The 16550-nt window shown below is 48.7% G+C and overlaps 1 protein-coding gene across 1 annotated transcript; it reads right to left on the bottom strand.

The window, feature by feature from the left end:
* Positions 1-12559: 12559 nt before the first annotated feature.
* Positions 12560-16550, bottom strand: LOC149284210 (zinc phosphodiesterase ELAC protein 1-like). Its single transcript, XM_089497046.1, has 3 exons — positions 16394-16550; positions 13882-14349; positions 12560-13023 (listed from the first exon to the last, which is right to left on the bottom strand). Exons 1-3 carry the CDS (start codon positions 16548-16550, stop codon positions 12560-12562), a joined length of 1089 nt encoding a protein of 362 aa, XP_089353172.1.

Below are 16550 nucleotides of genomic sequence, written 5' to 3'. Positions count from 1 at the left end.
ATGACATGAAATGGATAAGAAATCCAGCGCAGACGGGGTTAATGTTGTAAATGACTATTGTAGCTGGAATTTTTGATGGAATCTCTTCATAAGCGTACAGAGGCCCTTTATCACTCCCATCACTCCTGTGTTCCAATGGCCCTTTATCACTCCCATCACTCCTGTGTTCCAATGGCCCTTTATCACTCCCATCACTCCTGTGTTCCAATGGCCCTTTATCACTCCCATCACTCCTGTGTTCCAATGGCCCTTTATCACTCCCATCACTACTGTGCTCCAATGGCCCTTTATCACTCCCATCACTCCTGTGTTCCAATGGCCCTTTATCACTCCCATCACTCCTGTGTTCCAATGGCCCTTTACCACTCCCATCACTCCTGTATTCCAATGGCCCTTTACCACTCCCATCACTCCTGTGTTCCAATGGCACTTTATCACTCCCATCACTCCTGTGTTCCAATGGCCCTTTACCACTCCCATCACTCCTGTGTTCCAATGGCACTTTATCACTCCCATCACTCCTGTGTTCCAACGGCCCTTTATCACTCCCATCACTCCTGTGTGCCAATGGCCCTTTATCACTCCCATCACTCCTGTGTGCCAATGGCCCTTTATCACTCCCATCACTCCTGTGTTCCAATAATCCTTTCACTCCCATCACTCCTGTGTTCCAATAATCCTTTCACTCCCATCATTCCTGTGTTCCAATCCTCCTTTCACTCCCATCACTCCTGTGTTCCAATGGTCCTTTATCACTCCCATCACTCCTGTGTTCTAATAATCCTTTATCACTCCCATCACTCCTGTGTTGCAATGGTCCTTTATCACTCCCATCACTCCTGTGTTCCAATGGCCCTTCACCACTCCCATCACTCCTGTGTTCCAACGGCCCTTTATCACTCCCATCACTCCTGTGTTCCAATGGCCCTTTATCACTCCCATCACTCCTGTGTTCCAACAGCCCTTTATCACTCCCATCACTCCTGTGTTCCAACAGCCCTTTATCACTCCTGTGTTCCAATGGCCCTTTACCACTCCCATCACTCCTGTGTTCCAACAGCCCTTTATCACTCCCATCACTCCTGTGTTCCAATGGCCCTTTACCACTCCCATCACTCCTGTGTTCCAACAGCCCTTTATCACTCCCATCACTCCTGTGTTCCAATGGCCCTTTATCACTCCCATCACTCCTGTGTTCCAATGGCCCTTTACCACTCCCATCACTCCTGTGTTCCAACAGCCCTTTATCACTCCCATCACTCCTGTGTTCCAACAGCCCTTTATCACTCCCATCACTCCTGTGTTCCAATGGCCCTTTACCACTCCCATCACTCCTGTGTTCCAACAGCCCTTTATCACTCCCATCACTCCTGTGTTCCAATGGCCCTTTATCACTCCCATCACTCCTGTGTTCCAATGGCCCTTTATCACTCCCATCACTCCTGTGTTCCAATGGCCCTTTCTCACTCCCATCACTCCTGTGTTCCAATGGCCCTTTACCACTCCCATCACTCCTGTGTTCCAACGGCCCTTTATCACTCCCATCACTCCTGTGTGCCAATGGCCCTTTATCACTCCCATCACTCCTGTGTGCCAATGGCCCTTTATCACTCCCACCACTCCTGTGTTCCAATAATCCTTTCACTCCCATCACTCCTGTGTTCCAATAATCCTTTCACTCCCATCACTCCTGTGTTCCAATCCTCCTTTCACTCCCATCACTCCTGTGTTCCAATCCTCCTTTCACTCCCATCACTCCTGTGTTCCAATGGTCCTTTATCACTCCCATCACTCCTGTGTTCCAATGGCCCTTTACCACTCCCATCACTCCTGTGTTCCAACAGCCCTTTATCACTCCCATCACTCCTGTGTTCCAACGGCCCTTTATCACTCCTGTGTTCCAATGGCCCTTTATCACTCCCATCACTCCTGTGTTCCAATGGCCCTTTATCACTCCTGGGTTCCAATGGCCCTTTACCACTCCCATCACTCCTGTGTTCCAATGGCACTTTATCACTCCCATCACTCCTGTGTGCCAATGGCCCTTTATCACTCCCATCACTCTCGTGTGCCAATGGCCTTTTACCATTCCCATCACTCCTGTGTCCCAACGGCCCTTTATCACTCCCATCACTCCTGTGTGCCAATGGCCCTTTATCACTCCCATCACTCCCGTGTGCCAATGGCCCTTTATCACTCCCATCACTCCCGTGTGCCAATGGCCTTTTACCACTCCCATCACTCCTGTGTCCCAATGGCCCTTTATCACTCCCATCACTCCTGTGAGCCAATGGCCCTTTATCACTCCCATCACTCCTGTGTGCCAATGGCCCTTTATCACTCCTGTGTGCCAATGGCCCTTTATCACTCCCATCACTCCTGTGTGCCAATGGCCTTTTACTACTCCCATCACTCCTGTGTCCCAATGGCCCTTTATCACTCCCATCACTCCTGTGTCCCAACGGCCCTTTATCACTCCCATCACTCCTGTGTCCCAATGGCCCTTTATCACTCCCATCACTCCTGTGCTCCAACGGCCCTTTATCACTCCCATCACTCCTGTGTCCCAATGGCCCTTTATCACTCCCATCACTCCTGTGTCCCAATGGCCCTTTATCACTCCCATCACTCCTGTGCTCCAACGGCCCTTTATCACTCCCATCACTCCTGTGTTCCAACGGCCCTTTATCACTCCCATCACTCCTGTGTTCCAACGGCCCTTTATCACTCCCATCACTCCTGTGTTCCAACGGCCCTTTATCACTCCCATCACTCCTGTGTGCCAATGGCTCTTTATCACTCCCATCACTCCTGTGTCCCAATGGCCCTTTATCACTCCCATCACTCCTGTGTCCCAATGGCCCTTTATCACTCCCATCACTCCTGTGCTCCAACGGCCCTTTATCACTCCCATCACTCCTGTGTTCCAACGGCCCTTTATCACTCCCATCACTCCTGTGTTCCAACGGCCCTTTATCACTCCCATCACTCCTGTGTTCCAACGGCCCTTTATCACTCCCATCACTCCTGTGTGCCAATGGCTCTTTATCACTCCCATCACTCCTGTGTCCCAATGGCCCTTTATCACTCCCATCACTCCTGTGTCCCAATGGCCCTTTATCACTCCCATCACTCCTGTGCTCCAACGGCCCTTTATCACTCCCATCACTCCTGTGTTCCAACGGCCCTTTATCACTCCCATCACTCCTGTGTTCCAACGGCCCTTTATCACTCCCATCACTCCTGTGTTCCAACGGCCCTTTATCATTCCCATCACTCCTGTGTGCCAATGGCTCTTTATCACTCCCATCACTCCTGTGTGCCAATGGCCCTTTATCACTCCCATCACTCCTGTGTTCCAATAATCCTTTCACTCCCATCACTCCTGTGTTCCAATAATCCTTTCACTCCCATCATTCCTGTGTTCCAATCCTCCTTTCACTCCCATCACTCCTGTGTTCCAATGGTCCTTTATCACTCCCATCACTCCTGTGTTCTAATAATCCTTTATCACTCCCATCACTCCTGTGTTGCAATGGTCCTTTATCACTCCCATCACTCCTGTGTTCCAATGGCCCTTCACCACTCCCATCACTCCTGTGTTCCAACGGCCCTTTATCACTCCCATCACTCCTGTGTTCCAATGGCCCTTTATCACTCCCATCACTCCTGTGTTCCAACAGCCCTTTATCACTCCCATCACTCCTGTGTTCCAACAGCCCTTTATCACTCCTGTGTTCCAATGGCCCTTTACCACTCCCATCACTCCTGTGTTCCAACAGCCCTTTATCACTCCCATCACTCCTGTGTTCCAATGGCCCTTTACCACTCCCATCACTCCTGTGTTCCAACAGCCCTTTATCACTCCCATCACTCCTGTGTTCCAATGGCCCTTTATCACTCCCATCACTCCTGTGTTCCAATGGCCCTTTACCACTCCCATCACTCCTGTGTTCCAACAGCCCTTTATCACTCCCATCACTCCTGTGTTCCAACAGCCCTTTATCACTCCCATCACTCCTGTGTTCCAATGGCCCTTTACCACTCCCATCACTCCTGTGTTCCAACAGCCCTTTATCACTCCCATCACTCCTGTGTTCCAATGGCCCTTTATCACTCCCATCACTCCTGTGTTCCAATGGCCCTTTATCACTCCCATCACTCCTGTGTTCCAATGGCCCTTTCTCACTCCCATCACTCCTGTGTTCCAATGGCCCTTTACCACTCCCATCACTCCTGTGTTCCAACGGCCCTTTATCACTCCCATCACTCCTGTGTGCCAATGGCCCTTTATCACTCCCATCACTCCTGTGTGCCAATGGCCCTTTATCACTCCCACCACTCCTGTGTTCCAATAATCCTTTCACTCCCATCACTCCTGTGTTCCAATAATCCTTTCACTCCCATCACTCCTGTGTTCCAATCCTCCTTTCACTCCCATCACTCCTGTGTTCCAATCCTCCTTTCACTCCCATCACTCCTGTGTTCCAATGGTCCTTTATCACTCCCATCACTCCTGTGTTCCAATGGCCCTTTACCACTCCCATCACTCCTGTGTTCCAACAGCCCTTTATCACTCCCATCACTCCTGTGTTCCAACGGCCCTTTATCACTCCTGTGTTCCAATGGCCCTTTATCACTCCCATCACTCCTGTGTTCCAATGGCCCTTTATCACTCCTGGGTTCCAATGGCCCTTTACCACTCCCATCACTCCTGTGTTCCAATGGCACTTTATCACTCCCATCACTCCTGTGTGCCAATGGCCCTTTATCACTCCCATCACTCTCGTGTGCCAATGGCCTTTTACCATTCCCATCACTCCTGTGTCCCAACGGCCCTTTATCACTCCCATCACTCCTGTGTGCCAATGGCCCTTTATCACTCCCATCACTCCCGTGTGCCAATGGCCCTTTATCACTCCCATCACTCCCGTGTGCCAATGGCCTTTTACCACTCCCATCACTCCTGTGTCCCAATGGCCCTTTATCACTCCCATCACTCCTGTGAGCCAATGGCCCTTTATCACTCCCATCACTCCTGTGTGCCAATGGCCCTTTATCACTCCTGTGTGCCAATGGCCCTTTATCACTCCCATCACTCCTGTGTGCCAATGGCCTTTTACTACTCCCATCACTCCTGTGTCCCAATGGCCCTTTATCACTCCCATCACTCCTGTGTCCCAACGGCCCTTTATCACTCCCATCACTCCTGTGTCCCAATGGCCCTTTATCACTCCCATCACTCCTGTGCTCCAACGGCCCTTTATCACTCCCATCACTCCTGTGTCCCAATGGCCCTTTATCACTCCCATCACTCCTGTGTCCCAATGGCCCTTTATCACTCCCATCACTCCTGTGCTCCAACGGCCCTTTATCACTCCCATCACTCCTGTGTTCCAACGGCCCTTTATCACTCCCATCACTCCTGTGTTCCAACGGCCCTTTATCACTCCCATCACTCCTGTGTTCCAACGGCCCTTTATCACTCCCATCACTCCTGTGTGCCAATGGCTCTTTATCACTCCCATCACTCCTGTGTCCCAATGGCCCTTTATCACTCCCATCACTCCTGTGTCCCAATGGCCCTTTATCACTCCCATCACTCCTGTGCTCCAACGGCCCTTTATCACTCCCATCACTCCTGTGTTCCAACGGCCCTTTATCACTCCCATCACTCCTGTGTTCCAACGGCCCTTTATCACTCCCATCACTCCTGTGTTCCAACGGCCCTTTATCACTCCCATCACTCCTGTGTGCCAATGGCTCTTTATCACTCCCATCACTCCTGTGTCCCAATGGCCCTTTATCACTCCCATCACTCCTGTGTCCCAATGGCCCTTTATCACTCCCATCACTCCTGTGCTCCAACGGCCCTTTATCACTCCCATCACTCCTGTGTTCCAACGGCCCTTTATCACTCCCATCACTCCTGTGTTCCAACGGCCCTTTATCACTCCCATCACTCCTGTGTTCCAACGGCCCTTTATCATTCCCATCACTCCTGTGTGCCAATGGCTCTTTATCACTCCCATCACTCCTGTGTGCCAATGGCCTTTTACTACTCCCATCACTCCTGTGTCCCAATGGCACGTTGTGTTCGCTGATCCAAGTTTAAGTGTAAAAGGCTAATTGATGGTTAGAAAAGTTTTGTAATTACGTTACAGCCAGAAATGTCCTTTTCCATGAAAACAGCCGAGTGACCCCTAAACGTTTGAACGGTTGTGTATATTATATATATAAATGTAAATGATTCAGTCGTTTGGGATAATTATAGTAACAGATTAAGCTGATGCGGTTCTTGAATGCGGGTATTTTAGGCAGTCAGCCAACCCTGGTGTTTTTTTTTCCTGTTTTCTGCTCAAGTGTTAAAAAAAACCCACAAAGTTAAATTCCCCCGAAAGCCCCAATAAAGTGCGCTGAGTAACCCTTTGCGAGTCCCAAACATAATCAAAAGTGATAAAATACAAAGAGACTCCCTCCTTCGGGCTACAACACATCACCCCCCCATGGAAAACAGAACGGGGGAGGGGCAAAGGCACACTGGGAGGGGGTCCGTTTACGGGACCACGAGGCCATCACATGCATTACGGTGCGTATAACGGCTGGAGGGCCCAGGTTCTGCCGGTAAAGATGATGTTCTAAACACAAGAGAATGTTTTAGAAGTGCAAACCGTAAAACCAGGTTTCATTGGATTACGGAACTAACTGTACTGCTGTCACTGACCCGCTCTTATTTATCAAGGGCCGTTATACTGCTCGTGCCCCCCCCCCCACACTTTAATATGCAACGTACAGTGTCCAGAACAAAGAAATCTTGTGGGGGTCGGGGGAACGGACAGGAATAGCGATGGATCAGAAGGACCGTCGGACTACTCTATCTCCACAAACAAACGCGGAGTTAGGAGGCTTCGTCTTGCACGTTTTTTCCACGTGGAAGGTGCTTACACGTTTACACCTAAACGCAGACCGGGGGATATTCACCGGGGGAAACGATTACATAGAACGAGATTAAACTGCATCGACAGCGGGGCGCAGAAAGCAGCGGGCCTCCGGCTACAGCGACCACAAACAACTCCCATGACACTCAGACATCCTTGCGGGTATGCTGCACCATGCAAGGACGAACAGAACAAAGGCTACGGCACGTTTCGTTACCCCCAAAAGCTCAAGCCCACTATTATCATCATTTATTTTATATAGTGCCAACAATTCCCGAGGCACCTCTCACAGTCCCTACATTCAAAGGGCCTAACAGGACTAGACCTGACAGAGAGCCGAGCCGGTATGTTACGCCATCGCAGAGCAGGAGAGATCTCGCACAGCTCTAATCGACAAACCCCGGACCCCATCGCAAAGCGCCCAGCGGGGTCACATGACGTGCGTTAAGAGGCAGGTCTCCTCGAGATGAGAGGGGGAGTAGAGTATACTGTAGTAAGTGCGTGTGTATACTGTATTGTCAGAGCCAGTGTGTGAGTGCGCGTGTATACTGTAGTGTCAGTCAGTGTGTGTGTGTGTGAGTGCGCGTGTATACTGTAGTGTCAGTCAGTGTGTGTGTGTGTGTACGTGCGCGTGTATACTGTAGTGTCAGTCAGTGTGTGTGTGTGTGTGTGAGTGCGCGTGTATACTGTATTGTCAGAGCCAGTGTGTGAGTGCGCGTGTATACTGTAGTGTCAGTCAGTGTGTGTGTGTGTGAGTGCGCGTGTATACTGTAGTGTCAGTCAGTGTGTGTGAGTAAACGAGTCAGTACATCTAATGTATTTTAGTGCCGTATACAGCGTGTGTGTCAAGAGTGTGTGTTTTTATATATGAATAGTGTTAGCCAGTGTGTGTATGTTGTTAGTGTGTGCATGTGTATAAGCATGTGTGGTGTTAGCGTGTATGGTGTTGAGTATGTTACAGTATGGCATTGGCATGTGTGTGTATTCGTGTATGGTGTTATATTGTGTTGGCATGTGTGTCCATAAGAATGTTAGTGTGTGTTAGGAGTGTGTAAGTGTAAGAATAATGGTTAAACTTACAAGCTTGATTCTTCATGGTGTAAAATACCCTTTTGTCACGAAGGGGTTCACCGTCGCACAGTACAGAGCGGTGCAGCACTTAAGACGTGTTTTATGCCGTGTTGCCCCAAAAAACATTCTCTAACTGCACAATGAGAAAAATAAATTTGGCTCCCTATTTTTTTCGTTGGCTTCTAGATCCCAACCAAATTTTTTTTGCCCGCTGGCCCAACGGATCGAGCCCTGTGACCAAGTCAGACGCGTCATCTACGTCCGGCCAGAGCGCCCCCAAAACCCCTATAACAGCGCCAAGGACGGCTGCGCTCACGGAAAGGCGGTGAGAAGCAGAGCCTCCCAGCATAATCCGTGTGGACAACAAGTCACACGTAAATCAGACACGCGTGGGTTTAGGAGCCCGGCGCAGAGATCACATTTAACACGCCAGAGACGCACGGAAACAGCGCCTGGGTGCAGCTACAGAGCCCGGCAGCGTATACCCAGCCGCCGCCGGCAGTCATCAGGCGGACGCCAGACTTAAAGTGCCAGGGCTGCCTTATCTCGAGTCTGGCCCCGGTCCAAGCAACATTAAGTCTCACCTCCCACGACCTGACACCAAAAAACAAAGCAATATAACTCAATTCCGAGAAACTGCACCAAGACTGAACACCATGTGATTTCACTACTCCCATCGCACCCAGCCGCAGCGATGTAACCTCTTAAACGGCGCCTCTGTAAGGGGAAGGGGCAGAATCACCACGAATGGGGCATCACATACATTTAAAGGGACCGGTCAGCCATCACATGCATTGAAACATCATGGCTACAGCGTCCCGTCAGCACCGAGAATGTCCGAGTTGGAACTACAATCCCTATCAGGCTCAGCCACAGTGGGAATTCCAGTTCACAGCAGCTGCAGCATCAAAACAGGGCGCGATCTACTCAATACGGTGTAAGACGTTTTCTATAACCCCAGAGCACTGATTGAGCATCATGGAAATGGGAGTCTACAGCTGGCTGAGCACCATGGGAGTGGCAGTCAACCCCAACAGTGGGCGCCTGGCGGGGTATGATAGGGGTTGCAGTATACAGAAGCTCCGCAACTAGAGTTCCAGTCCTACCACAGGCCGAGCACCATGGGAATTGCGGTCCACAGCAGCTGAACAGTGACGGCCGGGCACCATGGGAGTGGCAGCGGTAGCCCGATAACCCTGTGCTGGCGGCTGCTATAGTTACTAACCCTCCAGCGGCTCTTACAGTTACCTGGCCAGGCGCGAGCCGGACGCTGCACTCCCCGGTATCTCGGGAGGTCTTTAGGCCTGGAGCGTCCTGTGGAGTTCTCAGTGAGGGGGGGGGGGACGGCTTCACTCAGACAGAAATGCGGGTATAGAGCGCGCGGCGAAACCCCTGGCTCTGTCCTCCACCTCCCGCCCTCCTTTCTCCGGACTCCAGAGCGGCACAGGCCGCGGACAACAAACCCGCTGAGCTCGGGAGTGCGCAGGAGCGGCGGAGACGGCGGAAGCTACATCCGGGACAGCGAAGAGGGCAGGAGGCGGAGCCGGCGAGTAGCGGGAATTGGAGGGCGTGGCAAATCGAAGGGTGGGGGGCTGATTAAGACGGGGGCGTGACAATTAGGAAGATGGGCATTCCATGTATGGGAGGGACTACAACTGGGCGGAGTCTCGTGTATTTTGCTAGTCTTACTGAGGGCAGACGGGGCTATGTAGTAAATATTAGGGCGGAGCCTCCACGGGAGAGGGGAGGGACTAGGTGCTTAGTGGGTGGGGTGCGCCAGTGCATTGGTGGTTGTATCTCGGTGAGGGCAAAAAGTGCTGTAAAAGTGGACAGGCACCGGAAGTAAGGTCACTTATTAAGTCTAGAATAAGAAAAACGGAGCACCGGTTTTAATTTTTAAAAATTAAAGGGACAGTTTACAGATTAATGCATATAACAGTACCCCGGGAGTAACCCTCTGTGAATACTTTAATATACATTCTTCAAAATGGGAAAAAATACTTGCCTGTGATAAAAGCTGCAGCTCTGTTACTGCAGCTGCCCTCCTCAGTAGCCCAACGATTATTGCCATTGATTGGCTGCCTTAAGTAACCAATCAATGGCAGAAAAACACTCCCATAATGGAAGCTCTTTCTGCACGTGCACAAAGGGGTCTGCATACACTACGCCTGCCGCCTTCCCCAAGCCAGCGCCGGAGCCTTAAATATGGTGTTTATTAAGTAACTTTTCCTGAAACAACACATAGGATCCCTGTACGGTATGAGCTGCTTATACGCCAAAACGCGAAGACCGCCCGTGTCCAGACCTCAAGCACCCAAACAGTTAAACAATCAACAGTGTTTGAGTAGGAAACATCATCCAAATACCACCTATGGAGGCAGACCGGGACTGGCCATCGGGCACACGGGGCAAATGCCAGGGGAGCCGCTAGCCTTCAGCAGCTGACACTCACCTGATCTTGCTGCAGCGGCTGGATTTACCCCGACTGGATGCTATGCATATACAATAATAACCCCCAGCACTGTATACAGTAATATAACCCCCCAGCGCTGTATACAGTAATATAACCCCCAGCGCTGTATACAGTAATATAACCCCCAGCGCTGTATACAGTAATAACCCCCCAGCACTGTATACAGTAATATAACCCCCAGCGCTGTATACAGTAATATAACCCCCAGCACTGTATACAGTAATAACCCCCCAGCACTGTATACAGTAATAACCCCCCAGCACTGTATACAGTAATATAACCCCCAGGGCTGTATACAGTAATATAACCCCCAGCGCTGTATACAGTAATATAACCCCCCAGCGCTGTATACAGTAATATAACCCCCAGGGCTGTATACAGTAATATAACCCCCAGGGCTGTATACAGTAATATAACCCCCCAGCACTGTATATAGTAATAACCCCCAGCACTGTATACAGTAATATAACCCCCCTAGCACTGTATACAGTAATATAACCCTCAGCGCTGTATACAGTAATATAACCCCCAGGGCTGTATACAGTAATATAACCCCCCCAGCGCTGTATACAGTAATATAACCCCCCAGCGATGTATACAGTAATATAACCCCCAGTGCTGTATACAGTAATAACCCCCCAGCACTGTATACAGTAATATAACCCCAGCGCTGTATACAGTAATAACCCCCGACGCTGTATACAGTAATAACCCCCCAGCACGTTATACAGTAATATAACCCCCCAGCACTGTATACAGTAATATAACCCCCAGGGCTGTATACAGTAATATAACCCCCCCCAGCGCTGTATACAGTAACATAACCCCCAGCGCTGTATACAGTAATATAACCCCCAGGGCTGTATACAGTAATATACCACCCCAGCACTGTATACAGTAATATAACCCCACCAGCACTGTATACAGTAATATAACCCTCAGCGCTGTATACAGTAATATAACCCTCAGCGCTGTATACAGTAATATAACCCCCCCAGCACTGTATACAGTAATATAACCCCCAGAGCTGTATACAGTAATATAACCCTCCCAGCGCTGTATACAGTAATATAACCCCCCCAGTGCTGTATACAGTAATATAACCCCCAGTGCTGTATACAGTAATATAACCCCCCCAGCGCTGTATACAGTAATATAACCCCCAGCGCTGTATACAGTAATATAACCCCCACCAGTGCTGTATACAGTAATATAACCCTCCCAGCGCTGTATACAGTAATATAACCCCCCCAGTGCTGTATACAGTAATATAACCCCCAGCGCTGTATACAGTAATATAACCCCCCCAGCGCTGTATACAGTAATATAACCCCCAGCGCTGTATACAGTAATATAACCCCCACCAGTGCTGTATACAGTAATATAACCCCCCAGCGCTGTATACAGTAATATAACCTCCAGCGCTGTATACAGTAATATAACCCCCAGCACTGTATACAATAATATAACCCCCACCAGCGCTGTATACAGTAATATAACCCCCCAGCGCTGTATACAGTAATATAACCCCCAGCGCTGTATACAGTAATATAACCCCCCCTGCGCTGTATACAGTAATATAACCCCCCCAGCGCTGTATACAGTAATATAACCCCCCCTGCGCTGTATACAGTAATATAACCCCCCCTGCGCTGTATACAGTAATATAACCCCCCCAGCGCTGTATACAGTGATAACACCCAGCTGCCTAAAAACATTACATTATGGGGCAAAAACTAGAACTGTTTTAAAAAAAACAAAAAAAAAACAGGAAAAATATTTTTAAAAACCTTTTTAATTTTATACCAGTAATAAAAAAAATGGTGGGAGCTTCCCTTTAATTCTGATTCAATTGTTTATAGCCCAACCCCTGCCTATGAAATCGTTATCTGCCCCCTTTAGTGACACCAGGGTTACTTTCTTCTGTCTGCCCGTCACCCGTATTCTTCCAGCTGTTTCCCTCCTCTCGGTATCTTCGGCGGCTCCATTGGGGCCACTTTTTGACAAATTATTTTTTTTGGAAATAGGCCCGCTGGTCAGAGGTAGATTTCTTATTGCAATTTGTTAAAAACGTTTCTCATTTTTTCATTGGAACGGTAATCGTTAAAAAGTCTTCTGCTAAAGTCACATTTGGGTTGAGAAGAGCCTCTTCCGCTTGCTTCTTCAGCACCGTGACGTCTTCATCGCCTTCAGCAACCATGAGAGGTGGTTTATACCTTTGGCTAAAGTGGGTCAGAATCAGCTTCTTTGCCCCACATAAATTGGCAAATTGGGCCACCATCCGTGGTGTGCTGTGGCCGTGCTCCTTGGCTTTGTCCATCTGGCCGTCATCCAACGTAGCTTCGTGAACCAGAATATCCGCCTCCTGGCAAAGCCTGGCGCCCCCTGCAGACACAATTCCCGCGCAGTCCCCGAAAATGCACACTTTCCGACCAGGAATGGGATCTCCCAAGACGTCCGACGGGGAAACGGTTTTCCCGTTTTCTAAAGTAACTGTAGCTCCGAGCTTTAGCTTTCCACAAACAGGTCCCGGCTGAATCCCTGGAGATGAGACATCGTCTGGTTAACATACACATTCCGTACAGAACACACATAAATCATCTAGAAAGAGAAGAATCATGAGCTTTTCCTGCAAGAAGGTCTTGTTTGGCCCATTATATATTCTATATCTTAAGATCACCTTCTAAACAGCAACATACGGCCCTAAACCTGACCCAGGACAGCCTCCCCAGCATGGCTGCCATCACCGGAACTTCATGTCTTAAGGATGCATACTGTGGAGTCTGTACTGGCTTCATAGACCCTCCACAGTGTTAATGGGGAGATCGAACCAGCCCATTGAGCAGCCCATTGAGGAGCCCATTGAGGAGCCCATTGAGGAGCCCATTGAGGAGCCCATTGAGGAGCCCATTGAGCAGCCCATTGAGGAGCCCATTGAGCAACCCATTGAGGAGCCCATTGAGCAGCCCATTGAGCAACCCATTGAGGAGCCCATTGAGCAGCCCATTGAGGAGCCCATTGAGGAGCCCATTGAGCAGCGAAGGGCAGACCACCCAAGGAAGCAATCTGTCCATCAGTTTTGTGGCTGCAGCTTGTCTGCTAAGCTGTTCTAAATGCATCGGGGTAACATGCTTCACGGAAGAGTTTTCTATAGTACCCAGTAGGCAGCCCCGCTACTAACAGACATCAACTGGTGGCAGTAAAATGGAGAACTAAGACAAAAATATTGACCACCAGCCGCGACAATGAAATTCGGAATCTTTTACCGAATTATTCCATTAATAAGCATTTTATCCACACAACCAATTAATTCCGACAGACGATCTTTTTGCTGGAATATTACTGGATGAGTTAAAGCAGAAACATTGGTCAGAAGCCGAGGGTGGAAGAAAACATTACCAAGGCTTCGGAGCTTCTGCACATCGAGTTTGCCCGGCCGTTCTTTCTCGCTAATTACGAATCCGAACGAAGGGATCCGATGATAAAGCTTGATAGCGTTTACCGCGAATTGTTCGCTTTCGAACAGGAGGTAGGAGCCATCGGCCGGATCCTCACAGAGGGTCCTTCCCGGATCCTCGGCAGCCGTCTCGTCTTCCCGGCCATATCTAGACCAGTCCTTGAATTCTTCTGGTGGACACTGGTCTTCTGTAGGGAGCAGCTCGTGGACCACATATGGAAAAGCGAGCTGGGAGTGAGAGATCTCCAGACTCCGTCTGATGAATTCCCTCAGACCCACCGGGCCGAAGATGTCTACAGTTTGTTTACTCGGGGTAGATCCGCACTGGAGGCTCACGGTGCACAGAAAGCCTGGGAGTCCAAATATATGGTCGCCATGGAGGTGCGTTATAAATATTTTTGTAATTCTACCTGCAGGGGGGAAAAAAACACAAAAAGATCTACATTAAAAGGAGATCTCTCACCAAATGTCCAAATAAAAAGGTTTTCATAAATATTGAGCTGTTTTTGCCACATAATATAATGTTTTCAGGCAGCTGCATATCAGCCATTTGTATGATTCTCGCTCTGTTATCTGACCCCCGATCTACTAAACCCCCCGACTCCTTATCATACTGCCTGTGGGGAACAATAGAACGGCTCGGTCTTAGTCACCCAGCTGATCACTCTGATTAATTAAATTTTATGGGGGAACAGACGTCATTAGTACTGCCATAAAGCATCAGCTCAGTGTGGTGTTTGTGCCGGGAAAGTCACCCAAAATATCACATGACTGACAGCAACGGCGGCTCCAGGTCTGCAGATAAAGGGAGTTTATTGGGACAAAATGAGATAAAACCAGGTTTTTGTCATCAACCGACATTACTGTATACAGTGCTGGGGGTTATATTACTGTATACAGCGCTGGGGGGTTATATTACTGTATACAGCGCTGGGGGTTATATTACTGTATACAGCGCTGGGGGGTTATATTACTGTATACAGCGCTGGGGGGTTATATTACTGTATACAGCGCTGGGGGGTTATATTACTGTATACAGCGCTGGGGGGTTATATTACTGTATACAGCGCTGGGGGGTTATATTACTGTATACAGTGCTGGGGGTTATATTACTGTATACAGCGCTGGGGGTTATATTACTGTATACAGTGCTGGGGGGTTATATTACTGTATACAGCACTGGGGGGTTATATTACTGTATACAGCGCTGGGGGGGTTATATTACTCTATACAGCGCTGGGGGGGTTATATTACTGTATACAGCGCTGGGGGGTTATATTACTGTATACAGCGCTGGGGGTTATATTACTGTATACAGCGCTGGGGGTTATATTACTGTATACAGCGCTGGGGGTTATTACTGTATACAGCGCTGGGGGGTTTATTACTGTATACAGTGCTGGGGGGTTATATTACTGTATACAGTGCTGGGGGGTTATATTACTGTATACAGCGCTGGGGGTTATATTACTGTATACAGTGCTGGGGGGGTTATATTACTGTATACAGCGCTGGAGGGGTTATATTACTGTATACAGCGCTGGAGGTTATATTACTGTATACAGTGCTGGGGGGTTATATTACTGTATACAGCACTGAGGGGTTATATTACTGTATACAGCACTGGGGGGGGTTATATTACTGTATACAGCGCTGGGGGGGGGTTATATTAATGTATACATGCACGCACCCGGCGGTTTCCACAATGCTGGCGACAGCTGCGGGATCAGCAAAGCCATAAAAGTTTATTAAGCCGACAGGCAGCTCGAGGTGAAGAATCTCAAACATCATCTCTTTGGGTTTTACTTTCCGCTTCCTCCGGGATTTGCAACGCCTTAAATAAAAGTCCAACAAATATTATTCCTGGCGCGAGAGAAACGAGGTACTAAAGTATCCATCGCTTCATCACTTGATCTAGAGGTAGACATTGCTGGGCATTTATTCAGTAAACTGTGAGTTTGATAAAAGGTTTGATGTAAAAAGTCCAATCTTGATCATTATGAAGGCTCTGTATGATTAAAGGTGCTGTTCCACCTAGGGTGGCTCATAAAATTTCACCAGATAAGTGCAGCATCTCTCCTTATTTTACTCATTTAAAAGGTTTATTGAGATACTGCAGCTGCTTAGCAACAGAGTCCTGTCATTCTGTGAAACTTATTCCTAACCCTTGGTAACCTTTTTATTGTATGCCTTTATATTGCTTTGAGTTCAGGACTAGTGAATGTTCTCCAAATTTGTTTACAATATATTAAAATATAAATAAAAAAAATAAATGACTAAAATATAAAATGGGAAAAAAAGCCTCTGTAAAAGAACAAAAAAAAAACCCCAGTACCTGAGACTGTTTTTTGTTTTTTTTTTATTTCTATAAACTCAATACAAGCGTGATTGCACAATGTGTAAGTCTGAGTATGCTCACTCAATAGTGAACATCCTGACTTAGGACCCACTGACCTGCTTTAAGGGGGCTCTTCATAAATTGAGTCTGGGTTCCCTCACCGCAGTCAAACAGCCAACACTCTCCTTCCGTGCGGAAAACAACGGCAGAAGCCCCCCGGCAGGGAGAGGGATACGCGGACCCCGTGCCCAGAAACGTGATGTCCATGGTCAT

Source organism: Sceloporus occidentalis, unplaced genomic scaffold (assembly GCF_023333645.1).
Source record: "Sceloporus occidentalis isolate IW3139 unplaced genomic scaffold, rSceOcc1.0.p SCAF_97, whole genome shotgun sequence".
NCBI classification, from domain to species: Eukaryota; Metazoa; Chordata; class Lepidosauria; order Squamata; family Phrynosomatidae; genus Sceloporus; species Sceloporus occidentalis.
The sequence above is the reverse complement of the archived record's forward strand: the minus strand, read 5'-3'. Positions and strand labels throughout refer to the sequence as shown.

Bases quoted from the DNA above. Each gene is read 5' to 3' on its own strand.
- LOC149284210 (XM_089497046.1), bottom strand. From the start codon at position 16,550: ATGACCATGGACATCACGTTTCTGGGCACGGGGTCCGCGTATCCCTCT. The intron at 14,350-16,393 runs GTCAGTGGGTCC...TCCCCCCTGCAG, and splicing joins GAAGAGCCCCCTTAAAGCAG to GTAGAATTACAAAAATATTT. The intron at 13,024-13,881 runs GTAATGTTTTCT...TCTCATCTCCAG, and splicing joins GCAGAAGCTCCGAAGCCTTG to GGATTCAGCCGGGACCTGTT.